We start from the raw sequence: 25,684 nt of genomic DNA on the forward strand, positions 1-25,684 counted from the left end.
AAAGATAGGAAAATTACGGCATAACAGAGCTTAATTAATAAAATAAACAGGTTATTAATTTAAATTAGAGGAATGATTATTTTATGGGCTGATTTTAATACCTCTACGTAGCTAATACTCTTGCGGAACTAAGAGAAATAATGAACCTCACTGCATTGGATTAAATAAATTAGCGGATTCTCCATAAAGTTAAGATTGACGTCAACAGTATTCAATAAATTATGAGCCACACCACAGTCCACAAGGTAGTATATGTCTATTGTATGTAATCAAATTTGGTGTATTTCCTCAATGATTGCAACAAATAAAACAAAAAGTAGTGGAAAAATCATTGCTGCTAAGTTCCACTCCTGGCTAAACCTATGATTAGAGAAACCATGACATGTGGGATATGGGAGGCCCGTTAATTAACGCAGCCAACTACCATGTAGCATGAATTCAAAAATTTCACTAAGAATATTCAAATAAGAACGATAATTACTCTTCGTCCCCAAGTAAAATTTTGATGACAATTCTCATTAATCCATAGAAATAATTTGTTTGCACAAGTAGTACAGAAGTATGGGAAGTGGGGCAAGGTGAGAGGTTTAATTTATTAGGTGAGACAAAAGTGTCATGTTCATTAGAGTGAATAGGCCAACATATTGTCTATGAAGAAGGGCATGAAGGGTTGTAGAATGAAGCACGAGGAAAACTCTAATACCCGACCTGTATAGAAAGATTATATTGTGCAGGTTTTTTCTGTTCTTTTGCATGTGCTTGCATGGGCTTCTTCATGTCAAATCCATGGACCCTCGCTCCAGTGCACTCCTAAATAAACAACACCTGCCAACTTATTTAATCAATGGTCAATAATGATTTTTCTCTAACTATAGTTAACAACTCCGATCCAGCAAATCAATATTAATCAAGATAGACCTAAAAAAAATCAATTGTTCAAACTGCTGGTGAAATTGAACAAAAAGTTGGGATGATTGCCCTCTCTGTTCGCCAGGAATTTTTCCCATTATCCCCTGTTTATGAAGAATTAGCAGAAGCCGAAACTTGAAACCCATACAAGGATTTAAGTTATTCTTGTAAAACTTAAGTTACTCATTAATCGGAGTCAAAAAATTAATTAACTTGAACTGGAGTATCTTAATTTGATGTTTTTAATTATTTTTTTTTATCAAAGAAGGTATGATACAATTAATAATAAACAACAAGAGAGCATTTTATTGTTTTGCTTCAAATTATCAGGATGTTCACTTCAAAGACGAGTTTTGTGAGACTCAAATTCGATGATTCTGTCTGTTTCTTTCATCTTTTAATTTGCATTAGAGAAATCAATTGGTTTTTGCTGGTTCTGCTCTACTGGGTCTTGATTTTCATGTCCATGGATTTACGGCCAGTTATGGTTATTGATTTGATGGAGTTTTGCTTCTTAACTATAGTTAGAGAAAATTCATTATTGACCATTGATTAAATAAGTTGACAGGAGTATTGTTTATTTAGGAGTGCACTGGAGGGGTGCCGGTCCCGAAATGCACATGACTCTCCATACCACTCAATCAATTTTTGTCTTCTTGCCTGGCATATAGTATATAGTGCTACTTGTTTATAATATAGTAGTATTAATAAACTGAAAATAACAATCACACTTGATCAAAAAAAGAGTCCCACAATTGAAGTATAATGTAAAAGTAATTAATGCATTGACGATATATATAGGATAATAGATAAAGTAGTAGTTGATCCCTCCATTTCCTTCTGTGGGCTGTTGAAATTGCGACACCTGTCCCAATAACAAATAAATGGTGCATGCAGATTTATTTAGTTAATTCTTCACTCTCTCCTATTAATTCTCAAATATGTCAAACAACGTAAATGAACAAAAATATCAATTGCACTTTGAGTAAAAAACAATACAGATTGAAACGAGCAAAACTACAATAAAAATGTCATATCTCAATCAATAGTTTGTTCTGGATTATAAAATCTTAAAGATAATCTCAACTTGCAGTAGATGTATAACGGATTTTTAGCTCTGTTAGTTAGGAGTTTCTGTGGGCTGCCATTGACATGCTTAGTTATTTCTATACCATGAAAGGAACTTCAACAACTAATTAATTAAAATTCTCATCTTGATTACCTGCTCAAGCATCAAGGAAGCCATTACTTTTTTTTTAGAGCTTTTTAGTTGCACTTCTTGAGAGATTTGGATGGGGTCACGGCAGGGAGGAGAGAGAAAGTCTTTTACCATGGTTAGAAGGTCAAGGTTAATTAAATAAATCTGCACCATTTATTTGTTATTGGGACAGGTGTCACAATTTCAACAGCCCACTGGAGGAAATGGAGGGATTAACTACTGTAGGTGAGCCGGATCCGATAAAGTTATATTATCTCGAAACTATCTAATTAATAATTTTAATCAAACATGATTTTTTTTATATGAATGGTGGTGAGATTCGATTTCAGAAACTTTATCTTATATCAAATTGAAATTTGTAACCATCTCATCTAAAAATTTAAGTTACGTCATTAAAGATAGTAAACTTTTATTGTTTAATCATATTCTCAACCCTCCTAGAAAATTGATATTCATGTTCATTTTATTTGAGAAAAACATTGTTGGTTATAATCGGAGGTAAGTAATTATCACCCTTTTTAAAAAAATATTCTCTCCATTAATTTGTATGGATTATTTTACTATAGCAAATAATTAAATTCTTTATGGTTGTATATATCGAGTAGCTTTCAATTATAGCCTATAGGGTTAGCTTTAAGTATGATTAATTAGTATAGCCTTATAGGATTAGCTTTTCTGTCTTTCTGTCCTAAGAAATGACCCCTTAATTTTTATAGTTTAGTACGGTTTGTCAGACTTAAGTGATTGCTGTCTACATCTAATGTTAGATATTATCCACATATTAGCAATAAACAATTCCATTAATCAAAGGAATTCTTGTCTAGGATGTTTTGAACATAACACCACTTAAAGCCATTTTATTAGCAGCATCTTGTTGACTAATTACTTAGCTTTAGGCTTTAATGTCTTCGCAAAGTTATAAACTTTCCAATACAAAAGGTTAATACTGCGAAATTTCGTTGTTGGGAACTTTTCACCCTTTTCTCCTGCTTTGTAGCTCCTTTTCTAGGACACGGATTATATTATAATAATATATAAAGTCGACTAGCTAGAAAAGAACAAGTTTTCTTCTAATAAAAAAATGTATGTTTGCTAGTTAATTTATGAATTTTTAAGAACAATCATCACGACAACAACAAATTTAATATAAGTCTCATAAGTGAATTCTTGGGAAAGTAGCACATATGTCTGTTTTTGAAAAATCCCTGACTTGGATAATGCACGTAAAAAGAAATAAACAAAAATTAAGAGAACATAGAAGAAAACAATAGAAAAAAACTTAGCATTAAATAAAAGGATTACTAATAACAATAATAACATACTAATGAAATAACTGAAGCATAAAAAAGAACGAATAGTAACAAAAATCGTAAAACACACAACTACAAAAAAAAAATACAAATTTTTACGACCGTCCAAAATGTCATAGTTTTTTCCCTTGAAGTGTCATGTAGTTGCTTGATCAATCAGTGTGTATAGAACCGTATCCGCTAACGGGATGATTATAATGATTTGATTATAAAATAATACAGGAGCAGATCATCAAATAATAGTATATAGTACTGGCGCCATAGTTTTTTTTTTTTTTTGGCACATGCAAATAGTCAACATGACAAAGATGGAAATAGTCCAAAAATCCTACTTGCATTATTTAATTTTATTTCAATTTTTTATTCCGTTGCCACCAACCTCATCATAGTCAGAAATATCCTGACCAAGATAGACTTTTAGCTGCATGCATTAATGGAGAAATCTACAAAACAAATGAGTATATAATTCTAAATTATATAGATCCCATTTTTATAAATTTGTTTATTTAAGTATATTATTATTATTATTATTATTATTATTATTATTATTATCTTTTTTATAGACTATATAGTGATGTAAACTTCAATTGTTTGCCGCAAATCAGGTTTGCTTTCTTCGTATTCTTTATAGCTTTGGGGATCATCATGATTCGTTTTGAAGAATATTTCCTAATCTCTGATTTTGATAATATTCGAGCTTTTAAAAAAAAATATTTCGTGCTTATAAGTCGTTCGTGACACGAAATAATTAAACCCACTAATTGAATGTTTGAAACGGCATAAACACATATAATAAAGATATGAGGAAAAAAATTGTAAAGTCTTCTAAATTAAATATGCGCTAGGGCTCCATATATATAAATATTTATAAATTATAACTCTTCGTATTAAGAATTTATACTTTGCATACATTGCCACATAATCAGAAAAGTTGCCCGACTGTATCGATATATACTTTGAGTATTCATGATTTATAGATGATGGGTGCATTATTACGAAAATGTGGATTTAAGATATGAATTTGATTGGTTAAGTTCTTTTTACTGTAAACCATTAAAAATTTAAAATTATAGGTCCAAAATTAACTTTTATCTATTCAAACCAGTTATAAAATCTTAGAAAGAAAACTAAAATAAAAGATTCAAATTTCTAACCTCACCTAGAGAGGTGCACCCAATCATTATCATGAGACATTATATGATACTTCGAGTGTGGATTCATATATTTATATTTAAATATTTTTTTAAAAATATAACATTACTATATATGATTTTGGAAGGGAACCATGGGTTCACGTGAACCCGATGACCCCCTTCTGTATATGCCCCTGCTTTGATCAAATTCTATAAGCTTAAGCTATCATGAAAATATTTTCACCCAATGAAACTTGAGGAAGCCTATATGCATACTTTGTTATCAGGTAGATCGATTCTCCGTCTTATAATTTTCTTTCTCGTTTTTTATTCCCCTTCTCCGATAATAATAATAATAATAATAATAATAATAATAATAATAATAAATAAATAATTAATTTTTAATGGAAGCCTATTATATGTGTATGTGTCTCTTGAAAGGTAATTTAGTTTCTCATGTAGGCATATTTTTTCCGCTTAGTGTTTAAAAGTAAATTGTTGTTATGGTATGACATCGAAGCCCAATGTAAATTAATATAGGTTCCCTTCTTTGTTTTTAAAATGAATAACTTAAAGTTTTTAGATAAAATTGACATGACATAATATAATAATCTAACCGTAATTAGTTCCTTTCTCTTCGAGTTTGTGATTATCCTTTTCCTTCCGACTGTAGAAGAAAAAGAAGGTGAAAGAACATTTTATGACAAATTGAAAACTACAGTTTTGTCACTATTAAATTAGGACCACAAACGCAAATTAGGTGTGTTTACTTTAAAAAGAGATGTCACCAAATGATGTTGAGTTAATTTCTTTTACTTAATTTGTTATATTACCTTTAGATTATTGAAATCAAATCGAAGTAAACAACATAATACATTCCTAATTTTATGAAAGTTGGACATTTCTCCAACAATCAACTTTCAAGCTATCACATCAAAAACTTTCTTACATTACATTATTGAAGACGTATCCAACAAGATATATCTCGAAAATATTTAGCTGAACAGCCAAAAATTAATTAATCAAAAGTATTTCCGTTTAATTTAGAGATAAAAGTCAAAAACACACCTCAATTATCCTTTTTTTGTTTCATACCTAAACTATCATTTATTAGTTCGAGAAACACACATTTCTCTTTTAATACACTATCATTATGGTGTGTGTAATACACGATCTCTTTTATTTTAAAAAATTGTCACATCACAATACACATAGACAAAACATTTCACCTTGATAAAAATTAATAAAATATTAATATTAGTTAAAGTTAAAGATTAAAGTATTATTATTCTTCCCCCAAAAATTATAAAATAAAATATAAAATATTTTTCTTACCTCAGTGTTAGGTAGCAGAAGTTGGATATTTCATTATGATTAATAAGGTAAGGCCTAGCCCCCTTGCTTTTACTTATTCCTATTGATGCTTTTTTATGTTTAAGCCGCTAGACACTGTTTAGTGGTAAATTTGCTTAAAAAAAAAAAAAAAAAACCCCACTTCCTCTCACCGTACTCCCTCCACCTAATTTTTTAGTTTATTTTTAAAAAAATAAAAACCCTCCGCTTCCAAATTTTTTCTCGTTTGTATTTTATATATATATATATATATATATATATTAAGAAAATTATTTTTTACTTGCCGCAAGACTTTTTTAAAAATTAAATTTTTATTTATTTTACATTCGGTACGTAAGTAGAATATTTTTTCCTAAAATATATACACACATCTAACACAACGAGAAAAATGTAAAAAAATAAAAATAAATTTGAAGTGGAGGGTTAGATGGGGTGGGGTAGAATTTTAGTTTATTTCAAAATATTTTTTAGGAAGGAGTGGAGAGGGGGTGAGGTCTGAATTTTTTAAAATATTTTATAAAAGATTTTTTTTTTAAAAAAAGGATGGAGGGATTTTCGGTCGGGGGTAGGAGATGGTGGAGTGGGGTGAGAAAAATATTTTAATATTTTTTTTTAAAAATGTTTATTTTTTTTTTATAAAAAATTGTGATCGTAATACTTTAGTCTTTAATTTTTAATTAATATTAATTGTTTATTTAGTTTTGGACAATGTAGAATATTTTATTCATGTGGAGAGGTTTTTGCAAATAAAAGAGAGTGTATTATTATACACACTACTAAGATATGTTTCTCAAATTTATAAGTGATAGTTTAGGTATGAAACTTACATTCTCAATAATTTAGGTATAAAACTCAAAAAAATAAAATAATTTAAATGTGTATTAATACATAGTAACTAATTAGCCATCTGGAAAGTGTATAGTTAAGAAAAGTATTAGAGGCTAATTATAGTGCTACACCTACAACTTTAATGTAGATTATAGACCTACCTATTTCAGTCATAATTTTGTATCAACCACCACTACTTCCACACCTTCCGAAAAAATCTTGAAAATAGTCAACATAAAAGATATATAAAAAAATATACGGAGAAGAAACTACTTAATTTGTTAAGCAATATTTGGAATCTTGTATATTTTTTATTCAACCCCTATACTTTACTCTTTTATGATAATAATAATAATTACTCTTCTATATATACAAACAAAAAATTGGTCAAGCTTAATATGATTTCAAATAATGTGGTGGGTGAGAAAAATATTACTGTAATTCAATTAGGACTGAATATTAAAGGAAAAATAAACTTCCTGTGGTCCAGTTCAATAGTTCAAATTTCAGTCGGCACATTTATAAATTAACGGAAGCGTTCAAAATCCTAATGATTATGCCAAGTAAAATTTTCCACATTTGTTTAACTTTTGTTGTTTTTAGAAGATGAAATTGAAAGTATAAAAATAAGTCTCATGATTCTTTTCAAAATTTTAATAAATAAATGTTTTTACATATGTATATATATATATATAAAGTAAACTTAAAAAGTATATGAAGGCCGCAACATAAGCTAAGTTGTAGTGCTCAACTAAACACGTGAAGATCCCAATAACCATTAATAAAAAAGATAACAATTATTTCTAGACTCAAATGATGCTCTCTCTCAAGTTTAACACATATTCCAAAACCGATCTTTGTGAACCAGCACTTGACAGCAAGAACAAAACTAATGGCCGCGTGGATTTGTAACTGCTCATTTATCTATATTCTCTCCTACTCATTTTAGTTGTCGTGATTATTTAAAATGACTAATTGTCATTTAAAAAAATTAAATCAATTGTCAATTTCGACAATTAGTCAAATTCTTTTGTTATTTGGCCAGTTCCTCCGTTGTTTGTACAAGAGAATTAAAGGCAGAAAACTTCATATGTGCGGCTAAGAAGATCTTCTCCATCAACAGAAGGCCATAGTATATATTATGTTAATCCCCCCCAAACATTTATAACAGCAGCATAGCTCTGCCACTCAGTTATATTGATCGATGCATATACAACTAAGTTTATAGTATATTTTTTTATTACAAATAAATAAATAAATAAATTTTAAAGGCGTGCAAAAGAAAAACATATATCCACTGTAAATAGACCGGTGGGTGTAGTCATTAACAACAACACTCAAATATACATACATAAATAAAAGTAGTACTAGTACTACTAGAGAAAAAAAAAGAAAATTACAAAAGCTTTGCAATTACTTGCAAGCAATCTATTTCATTTTTTCAACTCTTTCTCTATCGTTTCATGTTATCTTTTTTTGTCCAAGAATACAGGCGAGTTTAGTGTTATCTCATTGCAACACCCAGAAAACAGAATGGTTTTAGAAACCTCAAAGAAGTACAATAAAAAACACATTTGTCTTCTGACTATTATTTCTACTTTGGACCCACCAACGAGAGTGCTTCTTCTACGTATTGAACAATGTCGTATTTTTCTCCTCAATATTCTACTTATATATTGCCAAATGCCAACAGGATAAAAAGTCGGTCGATGAAATAAAATAATATTGGCAAGTTAAGATACCGGCCAACGTCCAACTTTAGGCATGATAGGACACGTTGTTTTCCCGTTAATTCCGCCTCTACCATGTAATTACTAGTATTATTTTTTTGTGTATTATCGTAATAACATGAGGAATCTACAATAAATGTAATACTATAATGTATCAAAAATAGCATGTTGAAATATCAATATACTCTTTCTCAGCATCATGTGATGTAAATAATGAACATACCAAGAAAGATTTATGAGATAATGTAGTAGTTTGAACATTTCAAGAAGATTTGGTGCAGATATCCAATCTTCAAGATGTTAATTACATAAAAATTATGAAAAACCACTGCTCGTCCATCACATGGACAGAGTGCACCCTCTAACATAAAAAAAAAAAAAAGGTAAAGTATTTTAATCATACAAAAAATATTTGGTGAACTCAATATGTGAATATTGAGTAAAAAAATAATCTGGATTCTGGACAAGGGAATGTTCACACTTGCAGGACTATCGTTCTCTTTGACGGTCATTGAACGATAGTCGAAAAACCCACTTGGAGAATGACTTCTTCTTTGAATTAGCGTTAGATTGTTGTTGATTCTGGTGATTAATTGCGTTGGGAGCAGTGGACTCAACAAAATCCTTCATACGTCGCATGGCTAAGTTTAACGTATCTTCGGACATGTTAGCGAAACATGCACGGAACCAACCCGGTTCGGTACAATGGCATGATGATCCAGGAGAGATGTTTAGGCCAACATCGTACACTATTTTCTTCCATAAGTCCATTTCAGCGTCAAAATTATTGGGACTTAATAGATGCCTCATGTCTACCCAACAAAACAGACCGGCATTGCTTTCAAGGCAGTTGATACCAGCATTTTTAAGACCTTTAACAAGCATTGCATGTCGTTTCTTTAGCCTCTTCTGATTTTCAGAGATGTATTTCTTCGTGAACTTTTTGTCAGAGAGCATGCATGAAAGAAGGTACTGAGTTTGCGAAGAAACTAATCCGAAACTAGACATTTTTGTGGCCGCGGAGACAACCATCTCATCGTTGGAGTAAATTGCACCAATGCGAAAACCGGGAAGACCGAGATCTTTTGAGAGACTGTAAACAATGTGAACTCGTTCCCAAACTTCGGTTTTCATGTAGTTCTTTTCAATTAGAACTTCCATGACACTAACGAAGCCTGGCGAGTTAAAAACAGTCCCTGAATAGATCTCGTCACTGATGAGGTGGATACCTTTTTCGTCTATGAATGTAAGAAGAAGTTCAAGCTCGTTTCTGGTTAGTGTTGTGCCCAATGGATTTGAAGGGTTGGTCACTAGAACACCTTTCACTTTAAGGTTTCGCTTTTTTGCATCTAGATAAGCTTCTTCAAGAGCGGATTCAGTAATTCTGAATCCGTTTGAACTTGAGCAGTGTATTGGCACAATCTCTGCCCCAGTTCTCCATTTGAGGTCTCTATCGAATCTGCATTACATAATGCAATAAGACCATCAGTAAAGAAAAGAATAATTTAACTTCAAAATTCTACTATCAAATAGTATCACATAAAATAAAATAGATCAGAACGTACCCAGGATAGTATGGGGTAGGAAGGAGAAAAGCATCGCCTTGGTTAGCTAGGCAAAACATAAGTGTCTCATTAGCGGACGTTGCACCGGCTGTAAGAACGAGCTTGTTGGAATCAAAGCTTACTTTGTTTCCTCTGATTTCTGACATGAATTTTGTCATTGCCTGCATTATAAAATAAACATAACAACGTAAGATAATGATGTCATACATACGTAATATTTAATACATATATATATTCATTCATAATAGTACATGAGAACATTTAATTAAAAATACGTACATTTTTGAAAGCAGGAAGACCATGATAATCTTGAAACAGAGCAAGTTCTCTAAATATTGATTCTCCATTTCTCTTAAACCCAGCTGCGTCTGGATTTTGTGCTAGCCATGATTCTAATAAATCAAAAGAAAGCTGCGTAACGAAAAAAATAAAATTATTATTAGGACGAAGAATGTGAAAGCCGACAATCGGAGATGGGGATTCTTAAAAAGCAGAACAGGAACTGTTCAAGTGTTTTTTTTTCTAATTACCTGATTCTCTGCTAGACCCATCTGGATGATTCCTTTAGGATTTTGAATTTCATCGTATGGATTTTTCTCGTACTCCTGCCATCCTAAAAAGTATGAAGAATCTTGTCCGTGAGAATTACACGTGGCTTTCTCTGACAATAGCTTCATCTTTTATGGTGTTATGTATATTTTGGGAAATAAATTTATCTATTGATCGACTGGAATGTGCCAGCAAGAAAGAGTTGGATGTAATAAGTAATGGGATCACTTTGAATGTTTTTATTGTTGTTGAAAAGAAAGTTTTGATTTGGAAAGAATAATCAACTTGGAGATTGTAGTTTATAGATAGAATGAGAGGGAGATGTTATTGCCATTTGCTGGCATATCGTATGGATATATATAGGAGTTTTGTCAATCAAAGAAACACACGTCAGCCAAACTACCCATAATACTCTTTTGACTCTTAAATTCCTTTTTAATTAAACAAATAGTAATAAGTAACTGATGTCTAATTTAACGCGTTGAATTTCAGTGTTTAATGTATAGTAATTTAAGGACAATTAAAGTTCCGTATTACCTAAGCGCACTAAAGACACTTACTTGGTATTTCAGCATAGTACTTATGTCTACACACACTCTCCATCTAAAATTATTTTTATTTAATCATAATTTAATATCTCCTCCTTATTAAGTAGGAGTAAAAATAAAACTCAATGGAGTGGTTAATTAAGTATTATATCTTAGTTCTATAAAATGAGAACATTAAATAAAAATGGAGTAATTTAGCATATGATTGTTGTGAAATGAATATAGTTGTGGGTGAGTGAGTTAAGAAAGGGAATGCATATAGAAACAAGAAAATCCAAAAGACAACAATGGGTAGAAGTAGAAATAAGCCCATCCGAAAATTGGACCGACGATGACCGTGCCATGGTCCATTTGCTCCCTCCTACTGGCCCATCTCTTACTGTGTGTCGGCCACTTATCTCGCCGTCCCCGGTCTCCCCTCTCAAGTGGGGCTACAAAACCCAAAACCCAATTTTTTAATTCTAAATCCTTTAATTATTATTATTCAACTATAAACTTTTATTCTCTTCTTTTAAATAAAAAACTACTTATTACTATGATAGCACGTGACATTCAAGAATTAAAGTCAACCTCGACTGGACGTCAAATAGTAGCTGCCTACCGTGAAAAGTAATATTACGCACAGCTGTATGCACTAGTTCAATTTGGCTTTGCACATATCAAGCATTCACACGCTTAATGCGTTTACAACTAAATTCACAATCTTTTTTAAATGGCTCAATTATACTTTACTATTGGCCTGGATTGATAGAATTCGAATTCAATTTTTTTACGTTTAGTAAATTATAAAAATCTGGAATTATCGTGGTTTCTAGCCATCCGAAAGTTGATTGTAATAAACTAGTGGAACGGTAGAGTTTATTCTGTTATTTTCCCGGAGCATTAATTTCGAATATGGTATATACGTATAAATAATGCCCCACCAAAATCTTTGTTTTGCTATGGCAATGTAGAATAATTAATGTAAGTACGGTAACATTTGGGGTGTCAGCCACTAAACCTCAGAATTTTATTACAAGGTAAATAAATGAATTCCGCCACTAGTATTAACCAACTGTTTTGTTTCAAAATTAATGAATTGCGAATATTAGGAAAGGTAACGAGAGAATATTGAAAGAGCTTTGCAAATCATTTGTTACTTAAATTTTGGAGTTTCAACCACCACTAAAGATCAGATAATTTATTGTAAATGGTAAACAAATTTATTCCGCCGGTAGTATTAGCCAACTGATTTACTAACTCAAAAGAATGTCCTAGTAATATTTAGAGTTTGCGTCATAATCACACATGGCCAGGGCAGTTAAAAGGGGTCTTAATTATTTGGTGTAGTAAAAAGAAGTGAAGAGCAAAGGAACTCAGAATTTCTACGTTAATAAATATAGTACGTACTACATAGTAGTAATAAATTTGTTGAGTCGAACATATAGATGTTTATCAGGGTTGGTATGCTAGCTACCGAAACGGCGCTCCCAGATTTGGATCTCTTTTTGTCTCCTAATTACAAGTTTGAAAAATCTTGAAAAGTGAAAGACAACTCATGATCCTTGCTGTAGCAATGTCCGATTATTTGCTTTATTGGACCACTAGACTATGGAGAAATAAATTGCTGCTTCCGGTCGATATTTTGACCAAAGTAGAGGGAACACATGTACATACACTAGTCATACAGAGTCTATACATGATGCTGTTTTTTTTGACATAAAACAATGTTGGTGATTAATTTATAATACGGTTCTCAACCACCTTTTAGGAGTATTATATGAAGTTACTTCATGTGAAATTGACGGAATTAATAAAGAAGTCCATCTAATTAAAAAAATTCAAATTACTCCTTGCCGTGTAAAAGAAGTAAGGTTGTGAATCGTTAATTTTTATATATTATTATAGGTGTGGAAACGGGTAGAATTTGTAACAAGTCCTCTTAAGTTTGCTCTGATTAAATTATACCTACGGAACCTTAGTGGCCTGCATAAAGTCAAAGGCTGGCTTTGACCAATAGAAAATAACTTTCAAAGTAATTAATTAGGCAATGAGAAGTTGACATAATTGATGACGCTATTTTACATTATCAAGTAAGTACACATAAAATTAAACTTAGATTACCTGCTATAACATGTTGATATGACAAAAATAAATAAATTACTTTGTCAAAGTTAAATCCATAATTGATTTGTCCGGCTGATTACAGATGCACATATCCAATTTAGTGAGTGTAAATTTGATTTAATAATTGACTTAACTAGACACTTAGAATACAAAAGATGGATACGGTTATAACGTGATTAATTCAGTTCTGCCCAACACTGAGGCCAGACTAATATATGGTAGTCTTGATTGACTGACTTAACATCTGGATAAGCTTAATTAAGGGACAAGAAATGACACCAGCTCTAAAAATGGCGTAGATTTTAATTCGTTTCGTAGGATTGACTGAAATTGTCTCGTCATGTCTCAAATTTTCTCGTCGTTTCTTTTGATTCTGACGAAAGATTTTCATGTTCAATGAGGTAGCTCACATGCATAATGGCAATAAGATTTTATACATATTTTGTGAGTTGGAAATCTTAGTGGTCTGAACCGTAATAGATATATCTTCACTTCTTGTATAGTTGTATATACGTACATATCAAGTATATTATAAGATTTCAAATACTACTGTTAGAAATTATTTAAGCTATTCAAATGATATTTGTAGGTAAATTTTTTTAAATGGTAGATTGATTTTTTTACATCGACAATCATATAACTTAAACTCATATTTTAATGTTGAATATGATTGTCCTAGTGAATATTTGCTAAATGCTTGAAATTCACACATTTTATAAAATGTTTTTATATGCATGCACCTTCAATATTTAGACTTTTTTTTCACTTTGCTTTATAATTACAAAACCAGCTTCAAATTAACTAGTTTCATTTTACTAGAGCTAAAATTTGTTTAATTTGATATGAGATGAATATTTTGGTGAGTGAGGAGCATGAAATGATTGAATGAGGAAACATGTGGTTTGTTACAAAGGAAGGGTGATTAGGGCATGTGAAAACCCTGTTTAATTGCCCCCACATAGACCTTAGAAGCTAGAATATGTACATAAGAATTAGTAAGGGGGTCCATTGACCATAGGAATAAGCCTAAAATGTAACTATCCCATATAGGCTACTATTAGTGACAAGTAACGTGACAAATTAAATCACATTTAGGTCCACCCCTCCCATTCCTCAGCGGACTTCCTAGGAGACACTACCCATACGTGGACCATTTGTTTCCTGTCTTTAGTAACGATAGGGACCCTCACCACCATCCCCCACACCCCCAGGGGGGCCTATTTTCTGTCAAAACTAATATTTGTGACATACCTATTACTATATCTTTATCTTTATTCCATTTCCATGTATGCGCGCGTTATACACAAAATTGAACTAGTTAAAGTCAACGATTCTTCCAACTAAGTATTACTTACTAATCATTTTTATGAATGATTACACTATCATGGTATAAAAATTAATTTCCAATTTAACATACCAAAAATTTTCGCCTATACTTAGTCACAGAGTCAACATTTCTTCATGAGTAACACGAATCAAATTGTTTCAAGTAGTTATTATGCGCTGACCTGCTAATTAAGCAGTCGTGCAAGTAATGTGGTTTAATTTCTTCGTTTTCATCAGTTCCACGTCCGATTAAATCATCTTATTAATTATCCATCACACTAACTCTATTTGTTCTTCTACATTTTTCTGATACTTGTGTTAAGAAAGTGTTCGGAAATTGGATTACCATCCATTATATGCAGGGGCGGACCTAGAATATATACTACATGTGGGTTCTTGGGAATTCGGTTAATTTTGTAAATAACAAAGTAGCCACCTGGTAGGGGTGTACATGACCGGGTTGGTTCGAGTTTTTCAAATATCAAACCAAACCATTTGTGTCAGATTTTTAAATCTATAAACCAAACCAAACCAATAAAACTCGAGTTTTTCAACCTCGGGTTTTTTAGGATTTTTTTCGGGTTTTTTTGAATTTTTCCGCTAAAGTATTCATACAAATATATAATTTACTTGTACTTCAAATATTTCTTTAGTCCTACCAAAATACAATTGTCTAAGATGTTTCTTAAGAAAATAACACAATATGATATAAGTAATGACACTAAAATATCCAATAAAATAATAATAATAAAATCGCGTAAAAACAAATATTGCAAATTAACAAGTCATAATGAAAATGATTATAATTTAAAAGTACTAAATCATGCTAAAATAAGTTTAATAAGTATTAGTTACATGACTAAATATTAATGGAAATTAAAATTAGATTATGTATTTGAATTGTCTAAACCAATGTAAAACCAAAGAACAAATATTCAATATTAATGTCATTCTTAGTGTTGAATTGATTTTCTTTTTGCATTAGTATTAATTTGATTTTGATTTAAACTTTATTATAATTACCAACATCTGTGGACTATAATCTTTATTGAACCATTCAGAATTCTAAGTTTCAAACTTGAAATAATATATTAAAAGATAAAAACTATGAAAAAGTATAAGAAATATTTAAAAATTATATCAAAGTAAATATTTTTATGTATAAAATAAAATTTTAAAATTATATATATAATATCGGGTTGGTTTGGTCTCGGATTGGTTTGTTTTAGTTAAAACCAAACCAACCCAAATATAGTCGGGTTTTTTTTTTCCAATACTAAACCAAGTCAAACCAACCACTAGTCGGGTTTTTTTTTCTCGGTTTGCAGTTTGGTTCGATTTTGTACACCTCTACCACCTGGTAAATGATAGTTTACTCTTTTAATTTGAAATTATTAGGAATCCATAAATTCAAATTTTGGATCCGCCTCTAGTAAAAAAAATTAAAATTATATATGCTTTACTTCCTTCTACAATAAAACCTTATCAGATCTACGTTTACAAATTATGTATGTTTTTTTTTTTCGTAACATTAACAAATGTTATTTACAAATGTTGACAGGAGAAAATAGTTGTTATTTGTAGGTTGCGGAACAATATCTGTGTGATCACGTTCAAATGAAATTCTAATAGTTGGAATTGAGTGCTAGGATAACATTGCATATGTGATAACATGGTACAAATGGGAGATAAAAAATTCACACGCACGAAAGAAAGAAAATTTGGACTATTTTTGGTTGAAAATGCTGCAATTTAAAACTCAAGTAAGTTCACAGTTCATCACCGTGTACATGTAGTTTATTATTTGTTAGAGTTTCCCATGATTAATATTTTAGAGAACGATGCAGGGGTCCATTATGAAATATGCAGAGGTATGGGATGCCATAATATGAAAACAACCGTTGTTTTGGGAGGGGGCGGATGGGAAAAATAAAATATCAACTGTCAATATGATATTGGATTATGTGCATATCAATTTTTTTTTGCATGTTTGACAGGCCTATCCATTTTAGGAGAAATTATTGGAGCTCATAAAAATATGATGAGTCGTTAAGTTTGGACGGATTATTGACCCGTTCATATATTATCTCGGCCCAACTTAATTCATTTAAAAGTTAATCTATTTTGGGTGACTAACAGTTAAATTAATTCATTAAAATTCTTATCAAAATATTTAATGAAAAGACTTCTTTCTTTAATATAACCACACCTATTATATAGTTGGGAAGTTAGGCTATGACCCATTTTTGAGCTTATCTGGATCATGTCCAATCTAGAGGGTTAATTAACAACTCACCTATATATTAACTCGTGCGATTTATTTTAACTTGTCTAAATTCAGCTCAATCCGCTCATATGCCCGGAGGAAAATGTTGGTCTACTAACTTATTCTATTAGTGGCGCTTGGGAAGACTATGCAATTGATATTTGGATACGCAATGCCCAAAATTGTTGCCGTGTCACATTTCCATTCCTTTGGAGACTTTACAACAACTTGTTCGTGCTTTCATTAGGCACGCAGCTTTGACAATTTAGATTGTCAAATAGACAAGATTTAGACAGAAAATAACACATAATTAAGATCTTAATTTATTTCACCTACTGTATACTACCTACAAACTTGGACTATATATTAATGGTTATCGTACAATATTTGAAAAACCCATGCTATCTGGACTTAATTAAGCCTTGACCCCACTAGCTAGATAGCTTAAGTTGACGCTATGTAACAGCACAACAGCCTAATTTTTAACGACAGTGACTCTACCCATTATATATATTCTATCGTCTAAGATGTTAAGATCGACAACTACAAGTCTTTACGTTGTTATCCTTAGTATTACTACTGATAAACAATCCATATCTACGTGTATTTAGAGCATGACATAAAATCAAATAGTTACACGTTATTCATCTAAAAGATAATTACATGTAAAGTGTGAGATTATCAGTTTGAAAATGAGACGAGTTGACTGGTACAATAAATAAAAGTATAAATTATAGGAACCACATATTATAAGTACTAAATAACATCACATCCCTTCTAGTTTTCTATTTACCAAAAATCCCTTAAAAATGATGTTTGCGGGATACATAGCGTTGTGCACGGGATACATTAGGTTTGATACATTCCACATAGCGGGATACATAGCATTGTGCACGGGATACATTAGGTTTGATACATTCCACATAGCGGGATACATAGCGTTGTGCACGGGATACATAGCATTGTGCACGTGATACATAGCGTTTGATACATTTCACATAGTGGGATACATAGCGTTGTGCACGAGATACATAGGTAAATAAGGGATTTTGAAAATTTTGAAATAAGTAGGGATAAATGGATATTAAGGTAAGTAAAGGAGTGTAGTTAAGTAATTTGTCCTAAATAAAAACACATTGATACAAGAAAACTATTATACATTGTCAACATATATAAGCTAAATCCAATCAATTAAGAAGGTTCAAGTAGTTGTGTATTTATGATATTATGACCCATGACGAGTCTTAGTCCTATAACGTTTCTTTCTCTGCTCTTTTTCATTTTACTTTAAAGATGATAGTTTGACTTGTTATTTTATATTACACTGTAAGTGGTAATGAGATTTTTTTATAGTGTTGTTTAAAATCATATTTTTACTATAATGTTATAAATTTTTTTTGAAATGTTGGGAAATAAAAAGAAAATCTTATAAAGTTTCTTAGTTGAATTGCGAAACATATAGGAAAAATTGATGCAGTGAAATTAAGCAGTAGGCCCAGCCCAGCTACGCAGGATTTGGGCCGTTGGCTTAAATCCAGAATTCACACTGCTGAGTCAGGAGAATTGGGGACTATTCCAGCTGAGCCTGAAAGCGATGAAGTTTTTGTTGGAATTCACTTCAATGCTAAGTTTGTCTTTGTTTATGTCAACACCTTGACCTTGCTGTATTCATTCTCAAGCCCTAATTTTTGCCCACCATCATACGCCGAAATTCGAGCTTAATATTGACTTCATTGAGTGTAACCTTTTGGACCATTTTGAAGACTACTTTGTGATTGAGCATTTCAACTATACAAATTGATCTCTCACAACTTGCGTTTCACCTCTCCAAAATATTATAATGATTAGTATTAATTTCAACAACACTTATTGTATGGGCTAGGAATTAAAAAATGTTTTCAACAATTTGCATTTGGTTTGATCCTATTTTTGTGGTTGGAGATGCAAGGGACTAAGGGGGATTTTGGTAAACAAAGTATCATGGGACACTAAAATTGTTGGTGGAATAATAGGAGAAGATGGTGAAAATCGGCGACCAAACCCAATGTAATGATTAGAAAATCTAATAAGAAATAAAACCAATGTGTCCAGAGGTGCCGCATCATGGGAGGCACGTTGGTGACTTGCTGTTCTCAGCTGGGTAGGCTACCACTGTTAGTAATGTCCATTGGGCTAACATGCTGAGCTAGCCAGCCATCAATTTGACAACTAAACTTACTTTGTAGGATTATAAAAACAAACAGGGCCCGATTATAATATTCGAAGCCCAGAACCTGTCTAATAAATAGTTCGATGCCCATGTTCATATGCCTTCAAATGAACCATCGTAAGTCCGATGCTTCAGAAACAGCTCTGTACTGTGAGTCTGTGACCAAATATAATTAATTGGTTCCATCATGTAGTAATTGCTTTAAAAGTTTGGAATTATCATTGGATCCCTTTGTGTTAGGCAGCCATTGTGCGAGAGTGTCTCTTGGATTGAACATTGACAATATAATGTTGGTAGCATATATTATTTGGATCCCTATATGGGTAGCATTATGTTGTGAATTAGACAAGAAAAATATTTAACCTAAGATCCATGAAAATTGACAAGTAATCCAGCTTGTTGAGGGGATTGGAGCATAAGAAATTTTACATGTAAACCACAAAAGATAGAAGCAGATATCTCCACAAGTGTAATCCAACGAACTTTTAACACATTCCAATAAAATGAGCAATTTCTGCTATAGGAGTAGCTCTGGCAACTTATCGGTCAATAACTTCTCCTTTTCCAAACACATTTAAACAACATAATAGGGGTTTTATTTTCCAATTCAAGGTTAGAACAAAAAAAAAAAAGAAAGTATATATATCTTTTCCTTTTGAAAGGGTGTTAATTAAGCAAGCCAAAATTTGAAAGTTTTTAGTGGAAGGGGGGAAATTTGAAAGTGAATTAATCATTTTAAGGCCCATCATCATGGGTGCAGCTCTATTCAGGATAAAAAAAGAAGTGGTGTATGTAATGGGTATAGAATAGTTCTGTTGCTCATTACGAATTTTTTGTGCTTATTATATGATGAACTAAGATAGTACTATTGGTATACACAGCTCATATTTGCAAACATGATGTACTAAAATGCGGTATAATAGCATATACTCAATGCCATAAACTTAGGATGCTTTAACTAAACATTGCTGCTAATCTATCTCTATCTCTTCACTAAAATAATACCAAAATGGTTCATACTCCATTTTGTACTGAATCTCTTCGCGGAAAACCTTTTACACACCAAATATATCTCTAACCGTCTAATGCAATAGACGTAAATATCCTACATATTATTGAACAGCATCTCAATAGCTGCATCAAGTGAAGCCATAGAGCATTTAACTTAAGATGCAGGGAGTCAAGGACCTTCTTTTGTTTGCCATTAATTTAATTCGTTTTTCTACCAATCCTAATTAACACGAGTCTCTGAAGAAATTGTAAATAACAGAAGCATTTACCTTTTAAAAGATTGTACAATAGACAGGGATATATATCTGGTTCAAGAGATTTAGATAAGATGGACAGAAAAGTTAAGCACCATACAGAGAAATTAATGCTAGGTACAGCAACATCCTGATAATAAAGATGTAGGGAACAAATAATACAGATGAAAATTCATACCAAATACTAAACCTGTTAACTACATGATTTGTTGGTTGTATGAAATTGATGGTAACCAAAGTTTTCAACTTTCAATTAATCTGCTTGTACATATTGAATACTCAAAATGATGCAGCATATTTTTCTTCATTCCTGCTTTTTTTGCCCTTTGGCTGTGGGAGGTGCAAAAATGAAATTTATATAGACCTGCTAAAAAATCATCGACAATGAAGGGATTGGTCTCTTGAATTGTGAGATGGTTGATGTGTCAATGAAATGATTTAACATGGAAAATCTGACACCTAGACTTGTATCCATCGCTAGCTGCAGCCTGCTCAAACTTTTTGATAGCAGCATCGTTCTCTTGAAGGCTGGCCTGCACAAAGAAGCGTGCCCACCAAGAAGAGCTCCGCATTTTTGCCTATACATGGAAAGCCAAATTCTCCAAGTTATAATTTCAGAGCAGAATGATAAAGGAAAAAAGTGATACAGAGACCATGTCTTCATAAGATTAGAGAATCTATTGCATTCAGAACAGTGTGCCAATTTCACAGTTCTCAAATTATCAAACGATCATCAACATGGTGCTGTAGATAGTACTGCATATTGCAATATCAGTTCTCTAGTTCTCTAGTTTGTTTTTGTAATCTTAACACTTAATCTTTCAACTTAGTTCTTGGTTTAATGGTATAAAATACCAAAACAGAAAGCTCTCTGTAACCACAGAATGCATTTCAACTAATAAGCCTTTAACCCATCTTCGTCCCTCAGAACATCAAGAGAGATGTTTCTTAGATGCGTTCACTACCCTAGATGGGGAATGTTCATACTTTTGATTACTTTTTCCACCATCAATCACCGAAAAAGCAACACAAAACCTACTTTTATGTGGAATGTGGAACTAACCAGATAAATTCCAGTCCACTTGTGAACTCAACTTCATAAATATACGAAAGTATAACTCTTATGTTGGTACCTATATACATTAAATTGAAGTAATCTACACTAATAGGACGGGTGTACCACCATAGACAGAAGCTGAAAGGGCATTTAACAGCCAGTCACAATCAATAATCAACTGACAACAATTACCAACCCAAACAAGTGATAACTGAATGAAGAGACTGCAACTTACAGGACGTCCAAACTTGGATAGCTCAGCAACTTTAGCTCTGGAGTGACCAGGGTAACCTGATAATTTAGAACAATAGGAAAAAATTAACAGACGAGCAAGTTAAATGAACCACAAAGTGCTTTCAATAACAACAGATATTCTCCTCACAGTACCTTGAAGGGAAAGATATTTGTCTCTCAAAAGCAACTATTCAATTAATCATGTGCTATGTACGGCAGTGACAGAGGTAGGCATTTAACTTACATGGGAACTATCTTACAGATTTCTCTTTTTCCTTTTTTACTTTTGGGTGTTGCACGTGTGTGTTTGGGGTTGGGGGGGGGGGGGGGGGGGNNGGGGGGGGGGGGGGGGGGGGAGGTGGAGAAGGTTATAAGATACAAACTTTGGAAGGCAGATGCTACCAACTCTGCCTACCCAAACAAAAGAAGGCACTATCCATTGTTGGCTTTATTAGAGCATTTATTTTCTCATAAGCAGATTAACTATATCTAATGAGGACGTTGCTCCAAATATAGACATATCCCAAACATTCAAACAAGTAGCCTTTTTTTCTCTTTTTTTTTTATTGGTAAACCGCAACCCTCCAAGCCCCCTGTCAGGAGTCAAAAAGGATCCCTTTCCCACTTCGCTCCTTTACTGACTTGAACTCCCAACCTCTTGGTTGGAAGTGGAGTCCTCTTGCCACTGGAGCAACCTCACTTGTTAATTCTAAGAACCAGGCAATTGTGAAGCAGTAGTATAATGATATAATTTCAATTTGTATATAGTCCAACTGTTCACCACAAGAGGCATCTTTAATGAGTAATTATGAGAGAGTTGAATGTCAAGCATTTGTCAGCAGTGCCCCAGAAAAAGCAATTTTAACAGCTAAGAACTTTTCATACAATGTACCTAAAGTTTTAATATTTACCTGTAACAATGACTAGACCATCAGCTGACACCCTTGCTAACTCTGGAATAGTCTTGTTTAGGTATTTAGGAGATAAGTAATCCACTGCATCCGACACGATAACAAGAGCAAATGATTTTGGCCTGTAGGGTAATGGGAATTTGATGTCTGCCACACGCACTATTCCTCTGCGGATAAGATTCTTGCAGTTCACATCAACATCCTCAACATCATAAGGTTCAACACCCCATGCTTCAGTTTCTTCTTCTTTTAATAGTTTGGATACCACGGAACAAGTATCAGGTCCCACGTGCAAAACTTTGCGCATGCTGTCACCATATGCCTTCTTTAAATAAGGTATTGCCTGGTGAACCTCCGAAGTGCAGGTAAATTCACCTACAGCCATTGAAAGACAAGCAACCTCTAAGTTCAATGAGTTGCTCTTTTTGAACAAAACTGATTCGCAAATACAGTAAAAATTCATAGTGGAATATTGCACCCTGAAATAAGATATGCACTTTCAACATAGTTTAATCTGATAAGAAATGCCACCAGATATGCTTTCAGTCTTATTCCCTGTATGAATTGTTTCAAGATGGAAGAAAGGATCTTTGTAGTTCATGATGAAGGCAAACTATTTGATGATGTAGCTTAAGTCTATGACTCCTGCCCTGATCTTCTATGACATATTGATCAGTTATATGAAAAAAAGAATGTGAATCGCTAGACAACAGATCTTACTAAATTTGGAAAGATGTCAACGGTTTTAGCATGCAAGAAATGTGAGACTCTTCCCCACATAGGATCCTGAAAAAGCTAACTGATTTATAGATTAAGGCTCCCTACTATGGGCATCTGAATTAGTGGTGATACCTAAAATTCTTTCTGCTGTTAATTGTTGGTATTAAGTCCAAGGTAAGAAGCTTTCAGATTCAAGGACTTTACATTGATCACTTGTGTAATTATTTTTTTGAAATCCTGACCTCCCTATCCCCTAGCAATTCATCTTAAATTATCCTCTTGAAACAGCAAAAGTTTATCCATTATTGTTAAATACCGCAAAGACAGATAATTTAATGACATGATGCAACGGAAACCACCATTACATAAGGGTGCTTACCTTCAAGCCTGCTGAGTGCTGAACTTCCAGATGAACCTATTAAGGAAACATAACCAATCAGCCAACGTATATAAAGCCAAGTACTATGAAGCAAACAACACAATTGGCAATCAGGATCTTGCTACCACTGAGTAAATTTAAGATAATCTGAAGTATGTGTTGAAAGGATAAGAACGATAGGCAATGACAATTTCTGATTGGTGTAGGAAAGAAAAAATATATCATCACAGATGCAACCGGTGATCCCATAAAATTAGGAAGCACACAATACTTTGAAATAATTGCTTATTTTAGACCCAAAGAAAAAATAAATACCTGAGCCTCGATAGAAATAGCCAATAACAAGGACAGCACCCTGAAATTAGTAGATAAAATAGTTAAATGCACTTAATTGGAAACATAGCCCAAATTAGGGAACCAGATATTAAAACAAAGTGAATATATATTGCTAGAATGAGTCATACTTGATCACCAGTTATAGGGCCTTCAGAGAAGTAATTACGAAACTTACAAGAATGAGGAGGACTGTAGGTAATAAAGGAGTAGGGCGCGATTTTGGATGAAAAAGGCCTCCGAGGCTTCCACCACCAGCAAAGCGCCGTGTGGGGTTTCCGGGCCTTCTAGACATAATTGCTTTACTGGAATATTGAGTCCAGAATACTACACCTGGAACCAAATTAGAAAAGGAAATTTTTAACCACTGCTCCTCACTCCAACAATAGATGTGAACATATAGAAACAAAGTATTAATAAGAGAGGCATACACGCTCAAAGTTCTTGCTGTTATGGAATGGTCCACCTTATTTATGGAGTTGATCAATTGTTAACACAACCCAGGGGGGATCCACAATATGATAATGTGGGTTCACAGGAAATCGGTAACTTTAGTTTAGATTAGGTAGATGTATCAAGAAATCTAAATATTTATACATATTTAAATGTAAATCCAATCATTAGTATATTAACTTGAGGTCGTAGGAACCCATAAATTTCAAATCCTGAATCCCATATGAACACAATCATGTTGTTTTTTACAACCTTTGGCTCACACACAGAGAGTATTAAGAACCAGTATGGTGATCAAGGATCCCCAAAATAAATATAATAAATGAGGTTAACTAAATACAGATGTGTAAAGTAGCACAAAAATGGAAAGCCACCCAACTTTCTTTTTGTTCTACATGTGGATTGTCACATACGAAACTACAGCCACTCTAATTTTAACAGAACACAGAACTTCATTATCCGAAAATAACAAGAAGAAAGTTTCTTGATCTTGAACGAATTACCAATTATGGTTTTATCTTTCAACTAGAGAAATTGAATTCAGTGACTAACTACGCAATTCTTAAAGAAAACAAATGAGCGCCCAAAAGGGACAATGTGGATCTGCTAAAGAAACAACATTAATAGCAGCAAAATCAAGATTCAAGATTTAGACAAAGTAGGGAATCGGTTAACAGAAAAATCAAGATTCAAGAATGGGGTTGACAGAAAAAGTATAAAAACACAGAGATTAGATTTCAAGAAAATGAATATCGGAAACAGGGCACAAATTAAAAGAGGCAAGGAAACCAACCAAATCACGACGAGAGAAGCTTTAGAGGAACAGAATTGGCAATTAAGGAAGAAAAGAATGTATTATTGGATCTAATCTTCAAAGGTTGCTAGATTTGGATCTGTTGTTGTGTTTTACTTAGAAACATATGCATGCTCAGGTCGGATCCAACGCGTATTTTCTTGGGTGTAAGTAAGTGAAAACCAACCAAAAACTACCCTAGCGGATGGGGAACCCTGAAAGACAGCAAATGTCAAACACGTAGGAATTAGAAATGGCCATCCTTTATTATAGACAGCGACTTAAAGTTGATACTAATATATTATTTTACCCTTGCCGTCGACCGTCGGTGATCCTACTTTATTAATCATAACAAATGCACACTCATTACACTAAACATGAACAAATTATACTTCTATCTTACTCTTTCTTTTAAATTCTTAAAGATAATTTTAGAGACTTTCCCTCATATTTTACTTCGTTTTAGTTACCTCTCTTTTACATTTACA

At 32.6% G+C, this 25,684-nt stretch overlaps 3 protein-coding genes across 3 annotated transcripts in view; 1 reads left to right on the forward strand and 2 right to left on the reverse strand.

Moving 5' to 3' along the window:
* Positions 1–1,404, forward strand: part of LOC125847457 (uncharacterized) — a 4,121-nt gene extending 2,717 nt beyond the window's left edge. The window contains exon 2 of the mRNA XM_049527074.1: positions 1,321–1,404. Coding sequence (XP_049383031.1) covers positions 1,321–1,404 — 84 coding nt within the window. The remainder of the gene's footprint in view (positions 1–1,320) is intronic.
* Positions 1,405–8,753: 7,349 nt separating this feature from the next.
* On the reverse strand, positions 8,754–10,907 carry LOC125846358 (1-aminocyclopropane-1-carboxylate synthase 3). The gene is made up of 4 exons (XM_049525759.1): positions 10,578–10,907; positions 10,327–10,458; positions 10,048–10,208; positions 8,754–9,941 (listed from the first exon to the last, which is right to left on the reverse strand). The coding sequence occupies exons 1-4, from the start codon at positions 10,722–10,724 to the stop codon at positions 8,972–8,974; spliced, it is 1,410 nt and encodes a 469-aa protein (XP_049381716.1). The 5' UTR covers positions 10,725–10,907; the 3' UTR covers positions 8,754–8,971.
* A 9,502-nt stretch (positions 10,908–20,409) lies between these two features.
* Positions 20,410–25,442, reverse strand: LOC125846383 (probable pectin methylesterase CGR2). The gene is made up of 7 exons (XM_049525790.1): positions 25,197–25,442; positions 24,129–24,283; positions 23,933–23,972; positions 23,618–23,653; positions 22,519–22,893; positions 21,609–21,664; positions 20,410–20,894 (listed from the first exon to the last, which is right to left on the reverse strand). The coding sequence occupies exons 2-7, from the start codon at positions 24,243–24,245 to the stop codon at positions 20,742–20,744; spliced, it is 777 nt and encodes a 258-aa protein (XP_049381747.1). The 5' UTR covers positions 24,246–24,283; positions 25,197–25,442; the 3' UTR covers positions 20,410–20,741.
* Positions 25,443–25,684: the final 242 nt, after the last annotated feature.

This window comes from Solanum stenotomum, chromosome 12, assembly GCF_019186545.1.
Source record: "Solanum stenotomum isolate F172 chromosome 12, ASM1918654v1, whole genome shotgun sequence".
NCBI classification, from domain to species: domain Eukaryota; kingdom Viridiplantae; phylum Streptophyta; class Magnoliopsida; order Solanales; family Solanaceae; genus Solanum; species Solanum stenotomum.